This window comes from Purpureocillium lilacinum (genome assembly GCF_023168085.1).
Source record: "Purpureocillium lilacinum CBS 284.36 DNA, scaffold_6, whole genome shotgun sequence".
Lineage (NCBI taxonomy): Eukaryota > Fungi > Ascomycota > Sordariomycetes > Hypocreales > Ophiocordycipitaceae > Purpureocillium > Purpureocillium lilacinum.
Window position 1 is genome coordinate 1,393,368 of NW_027072116.1, and position 11,283 is coordinate 1,404,650.

Genomic DNA, 11,283 nt, shown 5'->3' on the forward strand with positions numbered 1-11,283 from the left:
ATAAGGCTCGCTGACGCAGCAATAGAGGCTCTTGGATGGTTCTCGACCGTCCCTCGTCAGCCGGGGGGCGAGGAACTAGCAGCCGCCGGGTTTTTGTTGGATGCCGTTGGGACTGACTTCGTTCGTGGGGACGGCGCGGCGCGGCGCTGTTATAATAACGGGTGGGTAGGAGGATCGCAGGCAGCTGATATCTTTGTCTGATTTAGACCGTAGTCGTTGCCTGGCTTTTCCTCGGTGCGATCGACGAAGGAGCGGGTGTTTACCTCTGTTCGTCTTAGACAAGACGGGACCCCGGTCCTGCGCCGTGAGGGTCCGGGTTCCGGTAGATACGATAGCAGGTGGAGCGGGAGCGAGCGCTCACCAGCTGACAGCTACTTTTAGTTGCTCAGGTATGGACGGGAGGGGTCATGATGGAGCCAAAGGGAGTCCGTACGAGGGCACGACGTGATACGACCCTGCTCTGTGGAGGGAGAGACCAATGCTCGCGGAAGACGCGGGATGCTTGGCGAGGATGCGGGACCCGATATTGGCAAGTCGTGATTGTAACGCGGATGACGAGGAGGGACAGAGGCGCAAGAGGAGGGGCATGATGATGACCAAGTACCGTGAGGTGGCCCGTGAAGCGGCTCGACTGAACGAACATATGGAAGGAGCTCCGCAACGGATGACAGCTGGACCTGCCGTGCATCTCGCACCACGTCTGCCAGCATCAGCAGTCAACATCCAACCCGGCCTCCGCCTCCGGTTGGTGCTCGAGGTCGGCGATCTGTCTTGTTTCTCATCTTAGACCTTTGCTCGCACAAGGTATTGCTTGGCCACCCTCGCGCGTCAATTGGCTTTCGCTAAACGGGGGTAGGACCAGGCTGTCAGTGGCCCTGGCCAATCGATCACAGCCCGGCCCAGAGCCCCACGAGCTCAGGTACAGCTCCTCCTCGTACGAAGTGCAGCTGCCCTTGCGAGAGCTCAGTTTGCGCGAACTACTAGTCATTCTCTCTCCTTGGACATTGCACGGGTCGTTTTCGTCCTCCCTGGGCCCTTGCAGCGGCAGCGGCGCCTTCAGGGGAGGTCCCAGCCCAAAAGCAACGGCAATATAGTACGACACCTTTGGACTTGCATCGATCACGACCGCGTGGGTCGAGCCATGGCGGCGGGCCTCCTGGCTCTGCTCCAAATCCGTGCCCTAGATGATTTCCGAAATGGCTGACCCATGTCAGAAGAATTCACAATGACTTCCCGCAACCAGAAGGGGCAGCGAGCAACTCTCGCCACTAACACATGGCATGGCGCTGAGGGACACTTGACTCACGGCCGTTGCGGCACCTTTGAACCGACAGCAAGAGAATGGATGACGAAGATTAGCCTGGCAAGCTTGGGTTAAAACTCCAGCTCGGCAGGGTCTCGCCAACATTCCAACTGATCTCCTTTCAGAGAGGCTTTGGGCATCCACGTTCATGCTGGTGGGACGTGTCCAGGTCTTGTCTTGCCCCGACCCCGCTGTCTCACATGCCCAAGGCAAGTACCAGTCCGCGCGGTCGGAACGACATCCAGGTCTCGCAGGGTGGACAACGGCCTTGGTCTGATCCTGTAGTCTGACGGGGGCATATCAGGAGCTTGACAGCGCCGCCATCAGAACGGCCCCGGCCGTCAGCTGTTGTGTGGAGGCGCCAGCAAGGAGGACCGCGATGATCCCCACACTCGCTGGACAAACAGGATGCCAAAGTCGGCAGAAGCCAGATCGGGCATTCCAACTCATGGACGCCAACGTGGAGCGAGCTCTGGGCGAGGTTACACGTGTTCTGGATACGGTCGGTCTTGCAGGTTCGCCAACGGACCGGGTAGTCTCTTATCGTGGATGCTTCGGAATTTAACACTGGCATCATTGACATCTCCGAGCGGCGACCCCGATGTCCCGAGGACGGTGGTGCAAATGGATGCGCGAGCCATGCTTCTCCAAGTCAGCTTTCACAACAAGCTCAATATCGATGTCCGCCAACTGAATGGGTGCACTTTGTTGACTCTGTCGGCCGCTGGCTTGAGTCACATGGCTTGGACTGTACTTGCAGCTGTACAGACACGCGTCAGTAAGGTTTGCCGCGCCAAGGTCCGAGAAAGGTTGCAGCGAATCAGCCAGCAACTGACCCCAGTCCAGCAGCCGTGTTCAAACCTCCACCGTGTTGGACCTGGATTCTGCAGGGCATTGCAGGGGTTTGTTCTCGCATCCTTGCCAGGCGGCTTGTGCAACGAACCACGAGCGCTCTAGCGGTCCCCGCCCCAAAACCAAGCCAGTCGCGGCGGGCTGCCACACGCGTTGCCGATGGTGGCAAGTGGGCTGCAAAAATAGAGGCACTGCAAAAGGGAGCATGCCTACCAATTCTCCTTAGAACCCATCAATCTCTACGATTATTCCTTACTTTTACGCGGGAAAAACAGGGAAATAAAAACAATACGATACTTACTAGAGCTTCTAGTTTATCTGTATGTTTTTTTTTTCTTTCGCGAGGACGGTAAGTCGGGCGAAAGTGAGGTTAAATGCTTCGCGGTGCCTCTTTTTTTGCAACCCACTTGGGTGGATAGAGTTGCGGCGAGGCCCGGCCCCATGGAGGGCAGTGGACAAGAACGAAGGGGGGAGGGGCAGGTTCACATGGTTCACCACAGTCAGTGGACTGACAGCGCAGGTCGTGAGCAGCGCGTGGCCCAACAAGCAAGCAAGCTGGCATCGCTGGGACGTGGGCAGAGGCGCGATGCAACCCTGGGCGGTGCTCAAGATGCGACCGACCGTTTCCGCGACGACGAGGGCGAGGACGACGTCGTCAGCGGGGAGATTCATCGCATTCGTCAAGACCCGGCGCGTACCGCCCGGGCAGGGGTTCGCGCCACCATGCCTAGCGACGTCTGCGGGCTGGCAGGTGACCGGTCGACCGTGGAGGGTAAGGGAAGAAGAGACGGTGCCTTGGCCGGCCGAGAAGGACAACTGGAGGCGGCAGATGTGCCGAGGAGCAAAGGGTCGGGTTGGCCATCTGTGGTGGGCATGTGCTTCTTCTCCCGCAGTGCTGTCTGTCATTGCTACTGACTCCTTCGCAGCTGGGCCAGCCTACGAATGCGTTCCTCTGCAGCTTCAGAGGTCGCGGACCATGCTTGTGCAGGCGTCGATCCCCCATCTGCACAAGGTTCGTGCGCGACCCAAAGTACAGCATACGGGTTGCAAGGCGCCTTGGGGTATTATGCTTTCACAAGCAAGAGCAAGGCGAGGCATTTGGCCCATACGCGGCTGCCAGCGGTAAGATAATTATGTTCCCGTCATGACTTGACGCGATGCCCCAACGCCACCTGTGTTTGACGAGAAGCGTACTGCCGCCAAGGGACAGCTCGTCGGTCGACTTGTGCTCTAAGCATACCCTGAGGGCACTGCCTAATGTACAAGCCACCAAGGCACCGACAACAACCGTGCAGTACCTGAACCTTGAGCATAAAAGCACGGAGGTGGCGGCGGGCAGGCGGGCGGGCGAGCCAGCGGTGGTGGTGGTGAAGGTGCGGTGGTGCCCGCCCAGCATGTGGTCAGGGCGTGTCCGGTGCGCCCCCGGGGCCCCTAGCGGCAGCGCCCTTTCCCTGCCGACGGGCGTCCTCGCCAGCTGCAAGCCGGCGCGCCCCCTCCCCCTCCAGCCTCCACTGCACGCCGAGCTGCAGATTCAGTTGAGGGTCGTCGGGGTCCGGGGGTTCCTCCACCACCACCACCCACAAGGCGCCCGCTACCGAAACGTGACCCTTCTGGAGCCAACCCGCGCACAGGCCAAAAAGCAACAACTTGCAACTGAAGATCAGAAAAAGGCGGAGGTGGCTTGTTCCCCCCAAGCCTGCTTTTCTTTGGGGGTGTGGTGGTCCCCGCGTCTCGCGCGCCATTGAATTTCCAAGCCCATCCAGAACTGGAGCTCCTCGCTCGCATCGTGACGAACGGATCCGCCGCCGCCCTCCCCTCCCCCCGCCCGCCCGCCTCTGCCTCCTTTCCTCATCCGCACTTTGCGTCCCCTTTTCAGGGTTGCAGCGGCGGGGGGGGAGGGCCGCTGGCTTCTCGCTTGATCGCGTGTCCTGCACGCAGTGCGCGGGCCAACCCAACAATGCGGCGCCCACGCCCACGCCCACAGATGGATGGGATGGAGCCCTTCACTCACTCACTCACTCACTCACGCCCCCCAAGGGCCGAATGGGACGACGGAGGGGGGGCCGCCGCCGCCGCCCAGTGCAGCGTCCATTGAGTTAGTTAGTTACCGCGAGTCCGGCCCGTTTGGTCTATTGTTGTTTTCCCCCCCCTGCCCTGCCCTGCCCTTCCCCTTCCCTGGTGCTTGCTCTCTGGCTGCTGCTGGGCTGGTGGTTGGCTCTCGGCACCAAAAGTGGTCAGGCGCTCGAGCCCGGCTATTCGACCTCTTTCTGCTGTCCCCCTTTGCCGTTGGTAGACGAGAAGGTTGCATTGCCGTGCAAAAACTGTCTTGTTCCCTTTCATGTCCCTCCCTGTCCTCGTCCGTCCGTCCGCCCGTCCGTTCGTCTGGCTGGCTCCTCAGATTTGCACTCCTCTCCTCCTCCTTTATCTGTCCAGCGTCTTTTTCTCCTCCTTGCCTCGGAGATATATCAACTCTGGGCGGTATCTACCTATCCACCGCCCCCGTCAAAGGAGTTTAACGGACTTGCCGACTCCCTTGCTTCTGGTTTCCCGCCGGGTCCCCATCCCGAGTCACCACCGCCCTTTTAAACGATACCCCGGCAGCGCGAAAGTGCCGTCCAAAATCCTCGACGGGTCGGTTTCGAGAGGATCTCAAAAGGGACGGGGAGCGACTCATCGGGAACAGCTTCAGCTTCACCCTTTGAAGGCGCCCGTGTACTTGTAAACTTGCAGTCTTGGCTCCGGCGGCGGTGTTTGTGCGACAGTCAGGTCGGCTGCACGGCCAGGCGGACAAAACTGCCGGTTCATCGCGATTCTCGTCCGTCGGCTTTCCGGGCGGCAAACATTTAAAGATACCCGCACGTGCACCAGAAACGCCTCGAGACACCCTCCTCGGATTTGAGCTCTCAACTAATAGCTAGCTCTCCTTTTCCGTCGCACGACAGCCTATCCCGTCTTGTCAGAGACACGCTGCCCTCCTGATTTACCGCCCCGCCCCCTCTTGGTCTGGAATTCGGCTGCCTGTCGAACGACACGACACCGCCCACCACGCAAACAGGTAACACGAGCGCCGGTACTTGCGCTGGAGCACAGCTGGTCGGCCCCTCCGAGAGACGAGCAACCCGCGCGCACCATATCATGCTCGCTACAATGAGCTACCAGCCACGGGAGTACAGGGGGACAACCGCCATGGCTGCGGCGCCAGGTTACAGGCCCGCCAGACCTGCCAGGCCCGCGCGCCAAAAGCCCAAGTCGTCACATCCCCAGCCATTGGATGCCGACGATCTCTCGCGGAGACTTCGTATCGTCCTCGCTGAGCAGAAGGCGCACTCCGAGAGGAAGAGGAGGGCCAGAGCCGAGGCCGAGAGACGCAGCAGGCCCGATTCGTTCGGAGCGGCAGTCAAGGAAAAGTCGCCAAACGTTCCCGCGCAACCAGCGAAGGCCACGGAGAGAAGCGAGGGGGACAAGCCGCACAAAAGCAAGCTTCATCTGACAGCCTCCAAGACCTCGTCCACCTCGAGCCAAAAGGATGACCAAGAAGGCCATGCCCCTGGCCATCCGTACATTCCTCAGGTGGCGGCTGCGCAGTTTGCCCGCACGACGACGGTCGAGACCTTGTCGGAGAGGCATGTCGTCCACAAGCTGTCCAAAAAGGCCATGAAATTCCACCTCGACGGCCCCAACGCGAGCCGGGAAATGGCGGGCATTACGGCCGACAGTGCCCCCTTCGAACAGGCACAAGCCCTGCGGAGGGCGCATAATGCACGCGAGCGGCAGTACGAGCGCAACCAGTTTCAGCACCCGTTCAACCTCGAGACAACGGCTGAAGTCGATGAGCTACCACCGCTCATCCCTCAGCGGCGGACCTTCGAAACGCACTTCAACCCTAGCAAGGACGGTGCAGAAAAGGAGGCCAGAAGGAGGAGCACGGGTAGCATCTTGGGAAAGGCAGAGCCTCAGCTGAGAGCTTCCTGCGAAATCCCATCTCTGGCAGAGTATGCCGAGCCGACGAAGGGCGACGATGTTGTGGGCGGGCCACTCGAGCATCAACGAGTCGACTGGACCCAGAGCGACGAGGCGCAGGGCCAGTCGATACCTGCGAACATGCCGTTTCAGTCTCTGCCGCCTCTCCGCAAGCCAGATTCGAAATGGACGCTGCGAGGTCGCCTCGGAAGTTTCACCAAGCATGGAAAGGAGGACAAGCCCCCTTCCCCGCCTGACGAGAAAGTAGGGTCCCTGGAATCGCCCAAATCTCCGGTCGCTGGGTTCTTTGCGCGGTTCAAGCGTTAGAGAGAACATTCCCAGCCAGCAGGGCGTGACCTCTTACCTCATTCCCACGACACCGGCTGTATAATGGCTCGACAGGTGTGAATTGAGATGGCGCCTCCAAGGCACCCATCTCTGCGACTCATACAAACATCCTCGTAACGCCGAGGATCCGCGAGGCTCAACGGCGACCCTTTTCCTCCTCCATCAGTTCGCGTATAATATCTGCATCCTGCTGTGCGAACTGTCGCTGGAGGGTCGCCGTGGCGCCGCCGTCGTCGGCTTCTTCTTCGTTGAGAAGCATCCTAATGAGAGTGCAATACTCGCGGACGCCCTCGCCTTCCTTCCCAGGTAGCTGTCGCGCCTTTCGGAGAGCCGCCTTGCCCTTCTTGATACCTTGATCGCGAGTCCAGTTGTTTCTCCTCGGGGGCGCAACGCCCTGCATGAGCGATGCCGGGATGTGCTTGCTGGGGTCCTCAGGTGGTGGCTGCGTCTCGGCGTGGATGTCGAGCAGCTGCTGGGGCAGGTCCGGGTACTTGCGAAACAGCCACGTGAGCATGTCCGAGTTGTCGAGCGCTGAGAAGGGGTTCGAGGGGGCAGACGGTTTGGCGGGGAGCGAGGCGGCGGGAGCCTTTTCCGGAGCTTGAGCAGGCTCGGGCTTCGGCTTCGTGTCTGGCGGATGGTTGGCCTGGTGGATCTTATTGCAGGCGACAGAGCAGCTATTGTGACGCAATTATGTCAGCGGTGACTCGAGCATTGCAGAGCATGTACGCAGCAGGACGTCTGATGCTTGTTCACGAAGATATGAATAACGTACTAGGGCAAGTAGCAACGCGGGCACTTGTATTTGGACACTGTTGTCTCGCAGACGCCGCACATTGTCGGGCCCTTTTTGACGTTGATCTGGTCTTTCTCCGCATCGTCGTCCGCATCGCTCGTCGGCTCGGTCTTTATCGCAGGAGGCTCGGCGTCCGCGGCACTGCCGTTGAGCTCCCTCGGCCCCGTGGCGACGTCGAGGGGTCCTGCCTGTGCCTCGTGTTCCGAGCCCGGCTCCGGCGGGGAGACCACCGTAGCAGCCATTGCGATCTCTTGAAGATCGACTGGCACGGCGTGGAGGTGATGGTTCGGCCGAGGAGATGTTGCTGTCGAGGACAGCCAGGAGAGAGGGTGGCGGTCGCTCGCGGGTTTCACGAGTCGACGTGGGATGGGAGCTCGGGCACTGAGGTGCTTGGGAAAAAATATTGGACCCGCAACCCGCCCGGCAACTGCCTATCGACCCAGCAGACCTGGCGGCTACCCAAGGGGAGGCACAGGTGGGCTGCACCTGCTGGGTAGCGGGAACTTTCAGCGGGCCTCACTGGGCCTGGGCATTACTAATGGCAGTTCCGAGAAACGCCGCCCTGGGGATTTGACGCACTGCGCCGGAGTCCACTTCCCCAGAAACATTTTCGACGTCACTTTCCCTTCAACATTGTACCATATATATAATCCCGCGACATCCGCACCTTCGAGCCGTTGAACACTCGCTTCACACTGTCCCCGCACTGCAGGTTGGAGAACAGGGACTACAGCAGTTGACAATGTCTACGGCGACGTTACCGAGGGCGCTCGCCCGCGCGCTCGCCACCCGGCCAGCCGCCGGATGCCACGTCCGAGCTGCGCCGAGATGGGCTCGGCAACTCAGCACCACGACCAGAGGACTGCCCGCCGTCCTGAGCGCGAGCGGCGCGCGACCGACGACGGCGCCCCCGAGCCACCGACAGCGAAACCTCGCGCCGAGCCTCGCCAGCCGCGGCGGCGCCCGCACCATCTTCATCCAGACCGAGAACACGCCCAACGCGGACGCCCTCAAGTTCCTCCCGAATCACCGCGTCGTCCCCGCCGCGCTCAACACGCCGTTCATCGAGTACCTCAACCCGCGAGCGACCATCTCGCCGCCGCACCCGTCCCCGCTGGCTGCCAAGCTCATGAACATTGACGGCGTCACGTCCGTCTTCTACGGCGCCGACTTCATCACCGTCACCAAGGCTAGCGATGCAAACTGGGCGCATATCCGGCCCGAGATCTTCGCCCTCATCACGGAGGCCATCACCTCGGGCGAGACCATCGTCAACGTCGTCGAGCGACGGGAAGGCGACCAGGCCGCCGAGGAGGATAGCTTGGCCTACAACGAGGACGACGACGAGGTCGTTGGCATGATCAAGGAACTTCTCGAGACGCGCATCCGGCCTGCCATTCAGGAAGACGGAGGCGACATAGAGTTCCGGGGATTTGAAGATGGCTACGTCAAGCTGAAGCTGCGCGGAGCCTGCCGGACATGCGACTCGAGCACTGTGACGCTGAAGAACGGCATAGAGGGCATGCTGATGCACTATGTAAGTTTCTATTGGTCTTCCATACGCCTATGCGTTTCCCCCTTTGCTGACAACCCATATTTAGATCGAAGAAGTCAAGGGAGTGCATCAAATCCTCGATCAGGAGGAGGAGATCGCCATGCAAGAGTTCGCCAAGTTCGAGGAGAAGCTGAAGCAGCAGAAGTCCGCACAGCCGTCATCTGCGTAGCAGCAGATGGGAGACAAGGCTACAAGTAGATAATCCTGTATACTATGACGATAAAAACGGCTCGAGAGTGTAGAGAATGGATGATACCCCGGAACCGGAACACACGCCTGTGGCAATCTGTGACGTCGTTGGTCAGCCTCGCGCGTCATACGCACTTGATATGAGGCCTATGTGAGGGGCCCGGCAGACTGCAGTTCGTACCGCGGGCCGCGTTGGCATTCGAACCCGAGTCTTTGAGTCTATTGGGCCACAGGAGTGAGCCCGCAGTCAACGTGGCGACCTCGCCGCATCCTGCAGAGCATTGGCCGGCGCAAGAGTCGCTTAGCGGGCGCTGGAGCTGCTGTTAGCTCCGTCGGCGCCGCCCAACAGACGGAGCGGCACGACCTGAGAGATCCACGGATGATCACGCCCAACGTTGAGAACCTGCATTGCAGACGCCTCCGCCAGGAGAAATCCGGGGTAGCAGGGATGTGGCTGCTTCCTGCATCTGGGGGCCGCTCATGGCCGTGTGATGAGCGTGGGCTGGCCTGAGTGCTCGTGGGCAGCGGATCACGTCAAACAGAGCAGATCGACGGGGGGAGCATGGCTTAGGACACCGCGGGCCATGACGAAGTGCCTTCGCGCCGTGGAGCTCTGTTCAAGCCCCCGCAGCCCCAGGGCCAAGATGAACCATGGAGCAGAGTCTAAAATCAAAGATCCGGCGGCCGACGCAGTTGAGACACTACCTGGAGGAAAGTCGTCTGTAGCGTCTAGTTCGCCGCTGAGGTATTATCCCTCCCGCTCACACGGGTGCCATGGGTCGCGTGGTCCTGGACATGACGAACACTGTCCTCGGGAGCGGAGGAGCAGTTGGACAAGCCTGAGCCAAGCAGTGCCTCTAAGCCAGGCTCGATCCGCAACCCCCGAACGAGACATATTGGCCGGGCATCGAGGACCGATCAGGGCGACGGGCGTCGGCAAGAGCGCCACAGCCACGGACTGGCCCAGATCCAGTGACAAGCACGCAGGGCTTCCGTGCGGCTGGCTCTGGCACGGCGGCAAGCCCACGCAGCCGGCGAGCCAAGCTTGCCAAGCTAGGCTGGATGTAGACCCGCGGCGCGAGTAATATTCATCCCCGCGTCACAGGACGAAGACCCTGCCCGCTCTTGGCCCCTTGACTGGAGTTGCAGAAGCAGCTTGGGCGGTCGGCCAGGCAGGCAGGTGACTCGAAAGCCACATTTTGAGGTGGGGTTCTGGAACCTGGCACTTGGTCGATTGCGGGGTGACGATCCGCTTAGCGGCTCAGACGCGAAAGCTTCGCAGGGTTGAACTGCCCCCCATGCCACCCTGCAACAGCGGCCCGCGGAGCAGGTTGTCTGCCCGTGGCTTGTACTCCGGGTAGTCGAGGACGGTCCTCCAGAGGGCGCCTGGTCAATTCCGTGACGCCTGCAAGGCTGCCGGCTGAAGTACTGTGGCTCCCGTAAACCCAATGACGCTGAACCAGCGGTTCGAGCGCGATGCTGTTCAGTATGCAAAGTGCAAGGCTCCTCCGGGGCGTGCGGGGGGGAGGGGATGGACGGCGCAGAACGAGTGATCGTCGATGGCCATACATGGGTTCAGTCGCCAGTCGAGGTCGCATGCTGCTGTGCTGCAATATGTACGAGGAATTGGGTGCATATATGCGAGCACTAATCCTGTCTGCCGTGCATGGACCAGGGGCGCATGGACGGACGGTCAGCGTGGATCGCAAACTACCTGTGCTTGCCTTCGCTGTCCGTCGTTGACTCGTCGGCCAGTCGAAGCTTCTGCAGGCCATGTCGTCAGTCAACAAGCCGCGCAGCGAGACCGACAAGCGAGACCTGCTTGAGCAGGACGCCGGCCGGCTCGAAGGGCTCAGATTTGACCTGGCAAGTGCAGTGTCGAGGCCGACCACCCAATGGTCCGTTGCGGTGCGAAGTATAGGTGTGGCAATTCGAGTTACACGACGCTGTCGTGAATTTGTCGTCAGACGCCCTCTGCAGCATTCAGCAAACCGGCCCCGGAGGATGCCGCGGGGATCGCACCCTGCGGCTGGTATTGAGTTTGTCTTTTGTTTGATGGCAAAATAGCAGCTTGTCATGATGACGCCGCGACAGCGCAGCTGGAGTCGTCGGCCCACGTTCCAGTGCAGTCTCGAGCCGTGTTGGTTTGGCACCTTGACACGGCGGGGGCAGCCATGGAGCCACCCACAGCACCAAGGGCGGGGAAGGACCCGCGACCTGCCGCTGCCTATACTGTGTGAGAACCGCGGCCGTCGGCACAGTACCCATGCGTGCCATGCGAGG

The 11,283-nt window shown here is 60.8% G+C and overlaps 3 protein-coding genes across 3 annotated transcripts; 2 read left to right on the top strand and 1 right to left on the bottom strand.

The window, feature by feature from the left end:
• Window positions 1-5,341: 5,341 nt before the first annotated feature.
• PLICBS_008328 (uncharacterized protein) lies at window positions 5,342-6,442 on the top strand (the record flags this gene model as incomplete). Its single annotated transcript, XM_018324161.2, has 1 exon — window positions 5,342-6,442. One exon carries the CDS (start codon window positions 5,342-5,344, stop codon window positions 6,440-6,442), a length of 1,101 nt encoding a protein of 366 aa, XP_018177340.2.
• A 157-nt stretch (window positions 6,443-6,599) lies between these two features.
• On the bottom strand, window positions 6,600-7,498 carry PLICBS_008329 (uncharacterized protein; the record flags this gene model as incomplete). The annotated part of the gene is made up of 2 exons (XM_018324160.2): window positions 6,600-7,137; window positions 7,236-7,498. The coding sequence occupies 2 exons, from the start codon at window positions 7,496-7,498 to the stop codon at window positions 6,600-6,602; spliced, it is 801 nt and encodes a 266-aa protein (XP_018177339.2).
• A 500-nt stretch (window positions 7,499-7,998) lies between these two features.
• PLICBS_008330 (uncharacterized protein) lies at window positions 7,999-8,980 on the top strand (the record flags this gene model as incomplete). The annotated part of the gene is made up of 2 exons (XM_018324159.1): window positions 7,999-8,793; window positions 8,858-8,980. 2 exons carry the CDS (start codon window positions 7,999-8,001, stop codon window positions 8,978-8,980), a joined length of 918 nt encoding a protein of 305 aa, XP_018177338.1.
• Window positions 8,981-11,283: the final 2,303 nt, after the last annotated feature.